The 16,942-nt window shown below is 35.5% G+C and overlaps 1 protein-coding gene across 1 annotated transcript in view; it reads right to left on the reverse strand.

Annotated features, from left to right (window-relative positions):
• Positions 1–16,942, reverse strand: part of HMCN1 (hemicentin 1) — a 495,504-nt gene that overhangs the window by 201,503 nt on the left and 277,059 nt on the right. The window contains 10 exon segments of the mRNA XM_020984406.2: positions 1,292–1,446; positions 3,710–3,879; positions 4,940–5,048; positions 5,531–5,812; positions 6,380–6,658; positions 11,256–11,410; positions 13,689–13,815; positions 15,546–15,693; positions 15,816–15,946; positions 16,505–16,699. Coding sequence (XP_020840065.1) covers positions 1,292–1,446; positions 3,710–3,879; positions 4,940–5,048; positions 5,531–5,812; positions 6,380–6,658; positions 11,256–11,410; positions 13,689–13,815; positions 15,546–15,693; positions 15,816–15,946; positions 16,505–16,699 — 1,751 coding nt within the window.

Genomic DNA, 16,942 nt, shown 5'->3' on the forward strand with positions numbered 1-16,942 from the left:
CCATACCAATAGAGATTTCTCTCCTGGCTGACAGAGATTCATTCATGTACACTCTGGGTTTAATGTATCACAGTCCACATTTTTCCTTCTTGTCCACAATAATATTATAGAAAATTTTGTCAGATGTCTTACTGTGATTTAGATAAACCATGTCTATAATATATTTGACCTATGAATATAATACTCTTAAGAGAATGTCAAGTTAATGCTAAATATTAACAAAGCACCTGTTATGTGCCAGGCACCGTGTTGAGATATGAGCATACAAAGAGAGACAAAATCAGTCCCTGTTCCCAAGGAGCTTGTATTAATAACTTATCCACAAGATAAATTGGAGACAATATCAGGAGGAGGGAATTTGCATTAAGGGATCAGGAAAGGCTTTCTGCAGGAGGTAAAACTTTAGCTGAGACTTGAAGGAAACCACAAAGTAGGGATGAGGAAAGAGGAAACGATACTATTTTGGCATGACTTATTTTTAATGAACCTGATGATTATGATTTCCCTCTCTAAGTCTCCATAAACTATTTGCTTCATGATCTCTTAAAATGGGAGAGGGAGAGAGGTGTGGATGCTGAATCTGTTATTAATCCATATGGGAATGTAAATAGCTCAGCACAAATCATTAAGACCAATACAAAGAGTGATTTAAAAGATGATCATTATGGTCTATTTTCTTGTGCTACGGACATGTCTTACAGGAAGGGAGTCAGAATCACTATCTGTGTAGATGAATAAAGTTCATTACATGATCATTACAGCCAAATTGGATAATTTAGGACCCTAAGTGGATACTTTGGTTTGGACTATTCAGTGTTGACATTTATATAAAAATGAAAACAAAAATATCAAACACGATTTAAAAATTCCATTTCATTTTGAGTTTAGTCGCCACGGCCTATGTCTGAGTATTATTTACTGAGTACTACACTATATGAAGATTAAATGAGTTTAGCGTTTGTGATACTGCTTTTTTTTCACTGATTCTAGAGGAAACAATGGAACTCACTTAGAAACGGAGATAATAAAAAATAAATAAGCTAAAATTCTGGTCTTTAAAAATAAGTGGTCTTTGAAATGTCTAATTGATTGCATTGCTGAAACAGTGATTTTAGTCAGAACTCACTCCTACAAACTGTTACAATCACATACTGTTTTTGTATGCATCCAAAAAAATTTGGCCTATGTGGATAAATCCAGAACAAAAAAAGTAAAAGCATACCAACACTTTTTGGTAACCATTGCAACTTTTTGAGGTTGGGATGTGATGACAGTGTTTTTGTTTACTTACTTTGATGTTTCCTCGGGCAGTGTTCACAGGCTGTCCATCTTTTAACCAGGTGATAGAGGGATTGGGAATGCCATTAGCTATGCACTGTAGAGTCACAGGTTTGTATATCACCACCGATCTCTCAGAAGGTCCTGTAGACTTGATTGTTGGAGAAACTAATAAAAGAAAATAAATATAACTTCCATCATTTGGACTGAAATAAGCATTTAAATCATGCAAGCAATTAACCTTTGAAGAAAAAAACTTATTATTATGTTGTATGTTACATATTATACAATATGGTACAGAGGCAAACCTACATTGAATTTTTATAATGCACACCAAGGAAAAAATAAGAAAATGTACCCCCCTCTCTTTTGGCATAAGCGAGGAACTGTGGGCGAGAAACAGTACATATATTGTCAGAGTTGTCCAATGTACTGGGATTAGTTAGATCTGAGTTCAAATGTAGCCTCAGACAATTACTATCTGTGTGACCTCAGGGTTATTTTACTTTGGTCTGCCTTAGTTTCCTCATATGTGAAATGGGGATGACAATAACATTTACCTCCCAGGACTGTTGTGATGATCAAATGAGATAGTATTTATAAAGTCCTTTGCAAATCTTAAAGTGTTATTTATAAATGCTAGCTATTAACTGACTCACTTTTGAATTCACTTTAAAGAAATCCTTATGGTTTTCATTTGTTGTCATTATTCTATACATATCTCTGTACAGTTTGCAACTGTTGACGGTAAGTGATGTTTTCAGATATTTGTGTTCATATATATATATTAATGTCCCTTAATCACCTGAAATTAGGCTCTAATCTTCTTGAATGTATGATGTTGGTTAATATTTCCTTGTTAACTCTTTATAGTGTGCTATTTTTTTGGACCTATCCTTACTTTTCTCGAGTATACCTATAGAAACTTGAAATTGAAAGTATCAGAGCCCATATTATAGGCATTAAATGCTATATGGACATTCAGGGATAGGTCAATGGTAACTGAAATTATTAACAAAGGAAAGGCTTTGTGGAGGAGTTGGCCATTAAGACAGATATTGAAGGACTGGTACAGTTTAGAGAGTCACAAAAGATGGATAATACATCGTAAGTCAGTGGTTTGGAGATAAATAATATCAGTAAAGGCACAAAAGTAGGAATGAACATTGTGGGACCAGGGAGAACAAGGAATAGCTTAGAAAAAGTAGATGATAAATTTGAATTAGGCCATATTATGAAGAATTTTGAATGTTGGGTGATGAATTTGGATTTTATAGACATTAGGGAATCATGATCAGTGGACTGGTAGTAGGCATTTGTATAGCTTTTTAAAGTTGGCCAAACATGGTACATCCTGATTTCATCTAAACCTCTGAAAAGTACTGAGATAGGTGTTTCACATATTATGATTCCCATTTAATAGATTTTTAGAAATGGACAGAGCACTAGACTTGAAGCAAGAAAAACCTAATTCTGAATCCTGCCTCAAATATTTACAAACTGTGTGATCCTGAGCAAGTCACTCAGTAATTTGTTGTTCTTCAGTTGTGTCTGACTACGTGACTCCACGGAAAGAGTCCATGGAATTTTCTTGGCAAAGATACTGGAGTGGTTTGCCATTTCCTTCTTCAGTGTGTCCCCGTTTTACAGATAAGGAACTGAGGCAAATAGGGGTTAAGTGATTTGCCCAGTGTCACACAACTAGTAAGTGTCTGAGACTAGATTTGAACTCAGATCTTCATGACTCCAGACATAGTGCTCTATCCACTGTACCACCTAACTGCCTTTCTTTCAGTAATACATAATAATAATAATAGCTGCCACTTACATGGTACTTTAAGGTTTGCAAAGTGCTTTCCAAACATTATCTTGTTTTATCCTTACATCAATCCTGAGAGGTAGTTGCTTCATTTTATAGATGAAGCAACTGAGGCAAAGAGAGATAAAGTGACTTGGCCAGGGTTGAAGATTGTATATGAACTCAGGTTTTTTTCTGATTTTAGGTCCAGTGCTCCAACCACTATGCCAACTAGCTGCCTAATTAATAATAATTATTGTTAATAGCAACAGCATTCATTTCACAGGGTTGTCATAAGACTCAAGTTAATGGGAACAAAGGGTTTTGCAAACCTTAAAGTGCCAAAAGAGCAAGTTATTATTATTAATGTTAATATTCCATTCCTTATAGAGATGATGCAATTCTTTGCCCAGAAAAAGGTGAGATCTTCCTTAATGTGAATTTCCTCATCTCTTGATTTTGGACTCTTAAGGACACCCATACCTGATAACTACTTCCCAACTGACTCTGGATAAGACAAATAAAATTAGTAAATTAATGAGGTGATTATCCCAGAAGACTGTCCAAATTCCTTTATGAAGCCCTAAATCTGTAATCTTATGATTCTGTGATCTGATCCTTGCTCTAACATACCATGAACTGTTACATCAAATTCTTTTTCGCGAGTTCCAGCTGTGTTGGTTGCCACACACTGATAACGACCTGTGTCAGACACTTGGGCCTGTGTAATAACAAGTTTGCGTCCATTTGATAAAATCTTGAATCCATCTTCGTCTTCAATTGGCTGACCATCTTTCAACCACCTGGAATAAGAAAAACAATCAATATGGAATTCTAGCAAGTTGTTTAAACTAAAAGGCTACTTAGAAAACATTCATTTTTAAGCAAACTTTCAACATATGAAAGTATACCCTCCCTAGGATTTTAGTCTAGTACTTCAATATTTTGAATCATAAGCAAGATTCCACTAAAATGGGGATGCCTTACAGCTAAATAAGTTCTTTCTATGCTTCGTTGACTGTCTTATGGTTATAATGCCTTGCCGACTATGTCACAACTTTGTTATGACAAATAATTGAATAAGACAAATACTTCCCCTAGTCCCTCTAACGAAGCCATGCTGTATGATAAAAAGGCAATGCATAGCTTTATGTTATTTGCCAAACACTGCTCACTAATTAATTCGCTGTGTGAATAAAACTGTAAACGGTAAGAGAAGAGCGTAGCTATTGCTTTTTTAGGTTATTTTGCTCTTTAATTTTTTTTTGGATCACAGAAGACAGTAATTACTCTTCATCTCCTATTATCCTCCCCCATTTCAAACATTCAAACTGCCACACTAGTAAAATCTCACTTGTATTCTTTAGTTATTGTCTAAAACAAAATAGCAGACCTTCAAAAAACGGTCAGGAGACCAGAAAAGGAGAGAGGAAAGGGCAAAGATATTTGTACAGCACCTGCTTTCCTCCTGTTTTTTTTTTCAATAAGCATCTTTTCACTTAATAATTTACAGCACATTTCAAAGCAATAAGAGACTTGCATTGACTTTCATCTCTAGTCCCTGTTGACTAGGAATGTGATTTCTATCAATATCTTCTCCTGCCAGATATATTTTTAAAATGAAGTTTCACTATACATAACAAATTTGGATATTCTATAGAATTGTCAATTGGATCTGATCTGTTTTCTGATTATCTTTACCAAAAATGTTCCTTTTATTAGGAAATGAAGAAAATTTATGCAACTAATTTCAAAAAGTCGTTTTAAATATTTGTAAATAACTTAAAAATCTTTGCTAATTAGCTCCAACACCATTGCAACAAAGAAGCTGGCTATGTTTAGCAGACATACCACAACCCTTACATGATAGTTGGTGGGGGTGATCCCATCACCTGACAGTCTAGTTCCAACAGGTTATTAACAACCACGATGAAGTCAGACGGTTCATCTCCACCTTCCACAGTTGGTGGAACTAGAAGGCAATATAAGAATGTAAATACTAGAAAATATGTGTAATGATAACAAATGGAAGTCAAAATAGTAGAGAAGAGAGATTATGCATGTCAGAGTAACTTAAAACATGGGAGGAGGTTTTAGGTAAATAAAACCTTTCTCTATTAAAATTGGCATAAATTGTTTTTTTTCATTCATAGTATCACATGTGGTTTTCCCAATTTCCCTGTCACTATGGAATGACTGAAGGAGCATGAACCAACACTTATTTCATGATGAACACACCAAAGTAAGAACAAATTCCATGGACACTTTTGTTGGTTAACTTGATTTGGGGCCAATGACAACCGATACAAAAATATGCTATGTCTATGCAAACATTGAAAAGACAACTGAAACTCATTTATGATCATTCCCTGATGCAACATAATAAGCAAATTGTGGCAAAAGACTTTGCTATGAATTTAGGGGAAAAAATGCATGGCTTATTGATTTCCATACCTAAGACATCAACATTGTATTTGATTTCCTTTTCTCCTGCAACACTGTTAGCCACACATACATATTGTCCGTGGTCAGCTTCTAGAACATTCATGATTTCAAGTTTCTTCCCACCAGCTACTATATGGATGTTATCATTTGCTTTCGCAGGTGTGCCATCTTTTAGCCAGGTAAGGACAGGAGGAGGATTGCCAGCTGCTTTACATTCCAGTGTCAGAGAACTGCCAATAATCACTTGTCTGTTCAGAGGTGTTTCTGAGTTGCCTTCAATAACTGGTGGAACTATGGAAAGAAATGTGATTTTAAGGCTATTTTTAATGCAATTACAAAATGTTCCTTGGAGAGAGAAGAGGCTATTTTCTCCTTAACTTTTTTTTTGTCTCACCAAAAATATTTATAATTCCCTTTTCTCCCTAAGGTGTTGAGAAGAGTATTTCATGGTTCATATGACCTATCACTCTGCTTTTTACTCTGGAACAGGATCTGGCATATTTGACTTGAAAACTGTTGTTCAAACAAGGAAGGAAGATGACAGGTTACGTGCAGCACTACTGGGCCTACCAACCCAACAGATTTATCAAAAGCTACAATGAATGCCTAAATTCTCAGAGACTAAACAGTTGTCAAAATGAGTAGGACATCCAGCTCCTCAGGCTCATGGAGATTTGCTTTTGGCCCAAATCAGGAGACGGATTCTTTTTTTTTTTCTATTCCCTTACATAAAAAGAGACCTTTGAAACTAATGATGTATACTACTTATAGTGCTTTAACAGAAAACTATTGTTTTATTATCATACCCTTAAGAACTAGAGAAAAGGCAAGAATAACAAAATTCCTTTTTTTCTTTACCATACACATCTACTTCATATGTTTTTTCAGCTGTTCCAGCAATGTTTGTCACATGACACATGTATTTTCCAGAATCAGACACTTGAGCATGAGGGATCTGAAGAAGATGTCCCTTGTCAATATAAAGGGCTTGCGGATTAGATATGATCAGCCGGCCATCTTTATGCCAAGTTATAACAGGCATTGGAAGTCCACGTGCTTCACATTCTAGTTTAATTATGCTGTTGATCAGTGCAGATACTTCAGTGGTCACGTTACTTCCTTTAATACTAGGTGGAACTACAAAAAAAAATAAAAACAAAACCAAAAGTTTTCAAAATCTCAGTAACCTTAATGGAATCTTGAGTGTCATATTTGATTCTTTAAGAGAGCAGTGATTTCATCAATATGGATTACTGCAATAACCTCATACCATAATAGATGGTTCTGTGAGTCAAAGTGAATGACAAAAATTATCACCAATCAACCTTTTGGTCAGTAATCTCTTTGAATTAGCTAAGCTGGTATCCTGAGAGTTTATCACTGGACCATTCCAGCATGGTAGGACCTGCTACCTTTTGTCCTATGTGCCATGATGAGGCATTGTTGTAGTACCATATTGGAAGTTACATTATCACAAATGTTACTCAGTTGGTCTAAGCATGTATTAAATGTCTGCCAGGCACTGTGCTGATCACTAGAGATACAAAGAAAGGCAAAAGACAGGCACTACACGAAAGGAGGTCATGGTCTAATGGTGGAGACAGCATGCAAACAACTATGTATAAACAAGCCACATAGGATAAATTAGAAACAATCAACAAAAGACTTTTCTAAAAATAAACCCAAATGAAAGGAAAATAGGAAGTCAGAGTTTTATAGATTGCTATAGCAAGAAAGAACTTTAGAGATTATTGACACTGGAGGTTCTAGACCATTTTTGTGCCATGGCTCCCTTTGTCAGTCTGGTGAAGCCTATGCACTCCTCATAAAAAAATATTTTACACACAAAACATAACATACAGGATTACAAATGAAACTAATTATTTTTAAATACAATTATCAAAAAAAAATTTTTTAATTTCAGAGACCCAAGGTTAAGAACTTAAACCAACCTTCTCATTTCAGGTGATGAAAATGAGGACTAGAGGAGTAACATGGCTTCCTGAAAGTCACAGAGAAAGTTAGTAATACACATTCACATCAGACCTTACAAACTCCTACTTAATCCAGTCTCCTTCCACTATACCACAGCTGCTTATATTTACAATACAATTAATTTTTTGGTCAGAATTATATTAGTCATCATAATTATCTGCCTTGGCTATTAAGAATACCATTTCAGGGGTTTATTTAATTGTACAGTTCTATGGTCATGTGGTATATAAGAATAACTATTACTAAAATACCTAACGCAAGCACAAGACATCTAGAATTGGGCCAAGGGGCAAAAGGGGAAATTTCTGAGTCAAAAAGTTGGTACAACTCCTTGTTCTTTCCCCAAGGAAGAGGTAGTATTTGAAATCTTTCATAACCAGCTACTGCTGATGACTGGGACCTTTTAGTTTCTGCCTGTCAGTATATTTTTTTGGAACTACTAACATATCATATGCTCAGCTTTGCTCATCTAATTGATGACATGTGTAACTTCTAGCATTCAGTGTCAACATGCCTTATTTTCCTCACCATGTCCCTGAGGACTTACTAGTGGAAAAATAATTCTAGTGGCTTGATCCCCACAATAGTTTTAATACTGCCATCCCTGTGTTATACCATAATTGCCACAGTTTAAAAGAAAACAAATGGCCCACAATATGTTAATATTTCTAAATACTTTACAAAAATCATTCTTAAAATTGATCCAAAATGCTAAATAGCCATGGATACAATGTTAGGACCAGTCTAAGAATGGTTAGGGTCAAGTATTGAAACCTACATATGTTTACTTTGAGATTTTTTGTGTTTTTAAGAAATGGCAAATTAAGGTCACACTTTTAGTCACATTTGTCTAAAACAAAAAGGCAGCCTGGTTGGCTGAAGCATAGAACTAATGAAATCAACAAACTTATAGGTTCAATCTATCATATTAATTTTTCTCTCTTTGTTCCATAATGAGAATCTACACACTAAACTTCAGTTATTGTTTTAAAAATTTATAAAAGTTGTTCACAAGAGGAACCAATCACAGGAGTGTGAATGGTAGGATATATAATGGCCACTGCTTAAATTCATCCACAAATTAAATATTTCACTTTTTAATATTTCACATTACATGTGCCTTCAAGTCAACAGTTTGTGAATGTTGACATTCACCTGGGAGTTAGATATTTAATGACTAATCCCACTCACTATATGCAGTTCCTACAATACAGGTGCATTTAGCCACCTGCTCCATCCACATATCAGTGATTATGAGAGGAAAAATAAACATCTGCTGGAGTGAATGACTGTACAGTAACCTCAGTGATAAATGCAAGGAAATATCCCTGACAAGGAAACCAAATGATGAAGTCTAACTGTTTCCCTTGGCATCCATCTCTGTAACAAAAACATTTCCTAACATAAAAGGGGAAAAGTACGTTTCAAATTAGCACTCAGTGGTGCAGGTGTGCACATTGGGAAGGAAACGGTATTATTTCCTGAATTGTGATATTCAAAAACTTCACATTTTGATGATGTCTTTGAACCCAGTAATCTTAGTGTGTTTTATTCATTATATGGATTTCCCTTCCCAAGGAGCCTGAGAGGTAACCTCTCCTCTCTCGTTGTTTAAGAATAAAAAAGAGAAAAGTGAGAAAGGAAGAGAGAGGAAGTAGAAGACGAAGAGAGACTCAAAGACAGAGAGTGAGAAAAAAGCCAGGAGACAATAGCCCATATTCCATGGAAACATGACTTTTTTATGCCACCAAAATGCATTAATCACTGTCAAGAACCTGGAAACTATACAACAGGCTAGAGAAGGCAGCTCAACAGCTTAGCAAGATATTGCACTATCGTTTCAATTTCTGGACTCTGGTAGGAGGCCAATAGTAGCAGAAATGGTTTTGTTTAACTTGGCCACCGAAGTGCCTAATCTTTTTCTAATGTTATGCTCTTTTGTACAGGATATATCTTTTCATGGTTGATTTCTTCTTCCATGCTGGCTCTTTTTATATAGAAGTATATGCATAATCAATGTGCATGAAACCACAGAGCTTTTATTCCATTAAGTGATGAACACCATATTCACTCATATCATGAGAAATTCATATCAATACACTACTGTGTAAAATGAACACAAAATCTAGTTACAGAAAAACCGAAGTTGATTGAGAATACTGAGCATGATTCTATGTGGATTTTAACTTCTAATGATGATAATTATTAAACAGGTATTCTTTTCAACTTATAATCTAGTTATTCCTCATTGCTTTCTGCATCAATCTTTGCATTTTTATCATAGTGTTGGCTTTCTTTATGGACCCCTTAAATGTTTTGATTTTGAATAAGGGTTAGTGTCCTTGATCTTAGAACATCACCACAGAATAACAGTAGTTTTATACTTTTGTCTGCTCTGCCTCAAAGTTTTTTGAGCGTATTGCATGTTGACAGAAATAGATACATTCCTTATCATAGGTTCTTTGGGTAAAAGGGCACTGGAATAATTTTACCTTTTCTTCCTACCCTAGATGGGTAATGCACATATAATCCATCTACCACTTCTCTCTTTTGGGGTATAAGGGAAAAGATAAGGGAGGGGAATGAAAAGAAAGGTAATGAGGAAGGACAGGAAGGTTATTCTGTATTGGTTTTCATCTACTTAGAAGAAGGAAAATAATCGAAACTACCAAGAGATTTCATTACACCTTAACTATGTCAATGGTAAAGCCCATCCTAGAAATGAAGGCTCCCAAATCAGTGCTTTTCACAGTGTATTATGCTATTTCCATATGGTTCATTCTAAAGTTATTCAATTTTCCTCAAGTGTTGTCCTTTACAGTTTACCTAAAATGTACAGAATGAAGCACAGTGAGATGAGAACCAGAAGTTGTGGTCATTAGGATTCTTTTCCTGTTTCCGGTTGAATATGCTTGAGCTAACTGCTTAATTTCTGTATGCCCTCCTATTCACTGTTTGAAAAAGGGAAATAATAATGTCTGACAACTACCTCAGACAGATGTCAGATGGATTCATGTGCTAAGAACTGTAAAGGTTTGTGATGGACAAGGTCAAAATATACGAGGTATTTTAAGAGGTTTGCAAAGTGGTCAGATTCAGCAGCAACTGGAAATTTATTTAGAATGCATTAAGATGTGACTACATCTATATACATGAATACAAATATCATTAAAATCCATGTTTATCCGTATTAAACCTTTTAGAAGGGGGTATATCCATGTCATTTATGTATCTAACAATGACTCATTCATAGAGCACATTAAAGTAAACAAAGCATTATCACTATTTTATAGTTGAGGGAACTGAGGGTCATGAAGATTTGGCAATGTATCTAGGATCAGAGAGTATAAGAGCTTAGGACTCAAACCCAAGTTTAAGTTGTCTGACTCCAAATCCAGTGCTATCTTTCATAGCTACATATACACATATCCACAGGGATAACTGCCATATTAAGTAAGATTATTTGAAAATCTCTAAATGGTTTCAATAAACCCCGAAACTGTCTGACGAGGAGCTACAGTGCCACATGTAAGCCTGGATAGTTATAAATATGTGTCAGTAAAATTGTATAAAACATCTTTCAATAACATCAGTGTAGACTCATTATTCTCTTTTAAAAGAACTGAATTTCATTTTTGAGACCAGAACAGTTAAAATTATATCAAATCATGCCTTTCTACCAACAAGAATGTTTTATTTTTCCCATAATAAAAAGGCAAAAGCCATTTTCATAACTCACCATAGACAGTCAATTTGATATCCTTGTTTTGTTTGCCAGCTGCATTGGACACACTGCACTGATATCGCCCTTTGTCACTTCGACGTACGTTCTTTAGATACAGAACTTGCCCTCTATCTAGAAGTTCAATATTTGGATCTCCCAAAAATAAGGGCCTGGGGAAAAGATAATTTTAATGTCATTATATGATTCTATTTCCACTTCTCCAAATGTGCATTTTCCCTTTCTTTAGCACAACAAAAATTATTTTTAATGAACTAGCTACATAGATGAATATTGATAATAAAATACCTTTTTCAAAAGTGTGAAAAGGTGTTCTTCATATAATAATACCTGATATTTATATAGTGCTTTAAGTTTTGCAAAGCCCTTTACACATCATATCTCACTAGAGCCTCACAACATATCTGTGAGGTAGGTGCTATTATTATCTTCATTTACAGAGGAGGAAAATGAGGTTAAGTGATTTGCCCAAGAACGCACAGCTAATAAATACTGAGGCAGGATTTGAATTCATATCTTCCAGACTCAAGTCCAGCACTCTCTATACTCTATCAATTAGTTGCCATAACTTATTTTGACATGGAAATAGTCCTAATTTTTTGAAGACTACACTGGAAATATACAAGCTCTGTCATGTTCTTTCAGCATGGAAAGAATCTGAGTATGGCTCTGGCAGTGAACTGTCAAGTGAGGACTGGCCTAGCCAGATTCGAGGTTCTGACCATTATGAGATAACTTTTTATCTGGAGTAATGCATGAAATCTTCTATTGAGGTCTGAAATGAAGGATTTATGACCTACACTGACTTCCTAAGTTTCCTATTATTGTTGAGTAATACCACTATCCTCCCAGACATCCAGACTCCCAACCTAGGAGTCATATGTGACCCCTTACTCTCTCTCACTTCACATATCCAATCAGTGGCCAAATCCTGTTGTTTCTACTTTTACTTCTCTTATGTGTGCCCTTTTTCTCTCCTCTGATTCTGCCACTACCCTGGTACAGGCCCTGGACTACTGGAATGCCTGCTCTGTAGTCTCCCTGACTTAAGTAACTCCCCCCCCCCCGCAGTTCATTCTTGTTCAACTATCAAAATGATCATCCCAAAGATCAAGTCTGACCATGTCAACTCCCAATAAGACTTGGAAACTAACTGGGCAACACAGGGTGAGAGAGTGAGGAATCAGGGATAACACATAGGTTGTAAGCCCAGGTTCCTGGGAGGGATAGTGATGCCCTCAACAATAATTAATAATTTAGGAAGAGGAGAAGGTCAATGCATGCTACAAATGCTTAATTTCTGACCTTGGAAGATTTCATAAATTGATCAAATGAAATAATTTTTGTAAAGTTCTTAGGACAATGCCCAGCACATAGCAGGTGCTTAATAAATGCTTGTTTCTTTTCTTCCTGTTCAATAAACTCCAGTGGTTTTCCATTGCTTCCAAGATCAAATACAAAATCCTCTGGCTTTTAAAGACTTTCATAACTTGACCCCTCCTACCTTCCCAGTTTTCTTGTGCCTTCTCTCTATACTGTTACGATGCAGTGATACTGGATGCCTCCTTGCTCTTCCCCAAACTTGACACTCCATGTCCCAACTCTGCCTTTTCAAATGGCTGTCCTTCATTCCTGAAATACTCTCTCTCTCACTCCTTCTTTCTAGCTTCCCTGACTTCCTGCAAGTCTCAACTAAAATCCCATCTTCTATAGGAAGTCTTTCTTGGCCCCCCCCTTAATGATAATGCCTCCCTTCTATTGATTATCTCTAATTTATCTTGTATATATCTTGTTTATACACAGTTTGTATATTGTCTCCCTCATTAGACTGATCTCCTTGAGGGGGAAAGATTGTTATTGACTGTCTTTGTATTTCCAGCTTTTTGCACAGTACTTTACACACATACTAGCAGCTTAATAAATGTTTGTTGACTGCATTAGTAAACTCTTCCACCAATTTACTAAAGTATTTAAAAATGTAGGAGTCTCACATCTATTTTCCAATTTGTATTAAGAAATTATTGTTTAAGGGTAGTTTCTGGGATTGAATATATTCTATGGCAAGTTAAACAGTATTAAACTTCAAAAGGGCAGCTAGCTGGTGCAGTGGGTAGAGTGCTGGCTTTGGAGTCAGGAAGGTTAATCATCCTGAGTTCAAATCTGGCCTCAGAAACCTATTAGCTCTGTGACCCTGGGCAACTCACTTAACCTCTGTCTGCCTCAGTTTCCTTACCTATAAAATGGAGATGATAATAATAACATCTAGCTTTTGGGATTGTTGTGAGGATCCAATGAGTTAATATTTGTAAAGCACTTAGGACAGTGCCTGACACATAGTAAGAGTTATGTAAAATGTTAGTTATTCTTTTTATTCATATAATTATACTGTATCAGTAGAGGCCTTGCTGAAGACAAAGAAGAAATACTTACTTGCCATCTTTGAACCACTGAATAGCAGGAAAGGGAGTGCCTTTGACCTGACACTCAAGACTGGTATCATGGTTGAGGATAACCGAGACCTCACTTGGAAAATTGGCACCTATTATGGTGGGTGGAACTTGAACAAAGAGATTTTACCATGAGAATCTACGAATTAACACATGGGAAAATAAACGTTCCTTCATCAGTTCAACAAGTTTTTTAAAGTTCAAAATGCAAGAAAATAATTCCCTTCCACAACATAGTAGAAGAGCCAAGATTTAAAATGAGAAAGTGGAAAAAAACTCATGAAAGATCTACTGGGGTGATTTATACTTTCTGGGCTAACACCTTTGCTCTTAAATCGGATTTTATTTTGAGAAACATTTAGACACATGTGTAACAAGGGGATAGGAGGACTGTTTATGAAGAGATGAATCTCATGCAAAATAACTTACTCCTAACATAATCTCTGAAAATTTAAGAAGCCTTGTTATATGAACTACTAAAGTCGTTTCACTTCAAATGGTATATATCAAGCCACAATGCTATTCTCAGTTTATCATTATAGATCCTGCTAAAAGCCTCTAATTGATGAAGTTGGGGAAATGTGAGATAGATGCAGAACACTATGTATCAAAAACTGTCCTACTGCTGAAAGTACTAAGGTTGCTCTACTGTTTCCTTTCTTATTTCTTCATTCCTTATTTCCCCTTATACCATGCCCTTCCCCAAAATAATGTCAATGATGGTTATTTTCCCCTTATTTGCATTCATCTTTGGTTATGCAGTCCTTTCTTACTTACACAAAAACCAATCCCAATACCTTCTTTTGGTGTGGACATGACATTGAGTTCTTAAAAGATATGCCAGTGTCTCTAGCAGGTTCTTCTAAGTCAGAAAAGTTTTGGATATGAGTCTAGGGATGAACAAGAACTGGTCTCAATATGGAGAGAAATATCATCAATAGGCTGATAATCAGGAATTATTTATAATTCTAATAATGTCTAGAATTAATTAGCATTCCTTATGTACTGTGATGAGTAATAGAACCACCCAAAAGACTAACAATATGGATAAGGAAATTGAGGCTCAGAAAGGCTATGTGACTTAGATATGGTCACATAGATAGTAATGATGGAAGTAGAATGGGAAACCAAATCTTCCTGCCACTAAGTGTAGAAGTATATCAAGTTTCTGATTGCCCATAGTACTATATCCCCTTTCCATTTCTTAAGTGATAAAAATGGCACAAACAGCTAAATATTTTTAGATATTTAACTGTTTTAGATATTAACTGTTGCTATTCAATGGTAGCCCAAGATAAGGACTTGGTCCTTCCTAGGTCACTGTGTAATTACATGTATGATGGAACCAGAATTTGGGCTACTTTTCCCAATATAACATAATATTTATTAAAACTTTTATGGCCCCAAGTACTGTAACCAAGCATAGAAGAACATGTCACCAGACTCTATGGTTGGGAAGAAGAAATGGACATTGCACATGTTCACTCTAGGGCAAAAAGATGCTCATTCTTTCTAGTAAATTTCATGTATACCCATTTGGGTACAGCTTTTGTGTGTCTGAAGGTAGGCAATGATGGATAATTTCTAAGAACTTAATAAAATTATTTTAATAATTTATGTATAGAGTAATGGCAACAACCTCAAGATGCTAGTCTGTAAAGAATTAGAATAGCCTTAACTCTCCATTCCAATGTATTCCCAAATACTAAAGGAAAAAAATTGAAGTTTAAGGGCATTTTGTCCTGTTGATTCTTTCTTCATCATTGACCTGTTCTAATGTAGTCAGTTTACATATGATATTCATGTGGGACTGACTTCTTAAAAAAAGTGTTCTGCTTACTGAGCACAGCAATGCTGAAGTCCTTCTCAGAACTGCCAGCAATATTAATTGCTCTGCAGGTATAGTGCCCAGCATCCTCTGGAGAAGCTTTGAAGAGCTGTAGCATCTTCCCATTATGTGTGATCTGGACAGTGCTGCTTTCAGTCACCTTCAGGGTCCACAAAAGATGAGTGTTATTAATACACTTCACAGGCATGCAGAGGTCAAAATCAAATTACAAACTTCATGGAACAAGAACTGGCATTTGGATGCTTTATATGATGGTCGTACCTGGACGTCATCTTTGTACCACATGATGACAGGAGAAGGATTGCCTGAGACTTCACAAAAGAGATTTGTGGGCTGGTTTAGCACCACAGATACATTTGTCACTTGTCCTTTATCTCTGATTTCAGGAGGAACTACAAAAAGAGAAGCTTTACTTTAACAAATTACATGTTGGCAAATTGCTATGGAAAAAAGTCAATTTCTAAAACATGCATAATTCTTTTTTTTTTCTCCTAAATAGTGGGCTAATAAGAAATCTAAGGTAAATGCTAAGAAGTCTCCCAGAAGTGAAAGGCTGGACATATGATCAAAGCACTAAAGATATATGAGAATTCTTTAAAATTTATTTGTCCAGTTTATATTACATTTCTGTTTTATTTTTAATTCATTCAGACATCTAAGTTTCATTTCATTTCTTTCTTTAACTATTTAATCCTTTTAAAGGAAATTAGTATTCATAAGTTTAGTATAAAAATTAAATTGTTTCATTGAATCATTATTTGAGCAAAGTGACTTTCACAAGTTTAGGCTGAAAATTCAATAAGCAGGACCCCGGACAATTGCTTAGTAAGGATTCTGAATGCTGTAAAATCAGACATCAGAATGATGCCCTAAATAAAATTTTTAAATAAGTACTTGAAAAATAACCACACTTTAAGTAATGGAATTTTTGTATTTTGTGCCAGTTTTACCATGCACTTTGAGATTATATTTTCTTTCTGTAGTTCCAGCTTCATTGGTTGCCACACAAATGTACTCCCCGTTATCATATGGTGTAACTGAAGCAATAACCAAAAATGCTCCATCCTCCAAAATCGAAAGGCCTGGTTCTCTGCCTGTCAGCTCTCTGCCATTACGCAGCCATTTGATTGTTGGTTTAGGGGTACCTAAGGAGAGAAATAAAGAATATTAGACTTTTTGCAAAGAATATAAAAACAGTTGTTAAGAAAACAACCATTAAGTTGTTAGGAAAACAACTATTATGTCAAGAAGGAAGACAATTATCTTACTGATTATAAATTGAGTACATAAACATCAGACTATTGCCCAGATATTTGTGGTTTGGTGATTTGAAGGTCTTATATTATTAAAATTATTAAATTATATTATTAAAATTCTAATTCCTGGAA

This window comes from Phascolarctos cinereus, unplaced genomic scaffold (genome assembly GCF_003287225.1).
Source record: "Phascolarctos cinereus isolate Bilbo 61053 unplaced genomic scaffold, phaCin_HiC Scaffold_5;HRSCAF=322, whole genome shotgun sequence".
In the NCBI taxonomy this organism is placed as follows: domain Eukaryota; kingdom Metazoa; phylum Chordata; class Mammalia; order Diprotodontia; family Phascolarctidae; genus Phascolarctos; species Phascolarctos cinereus.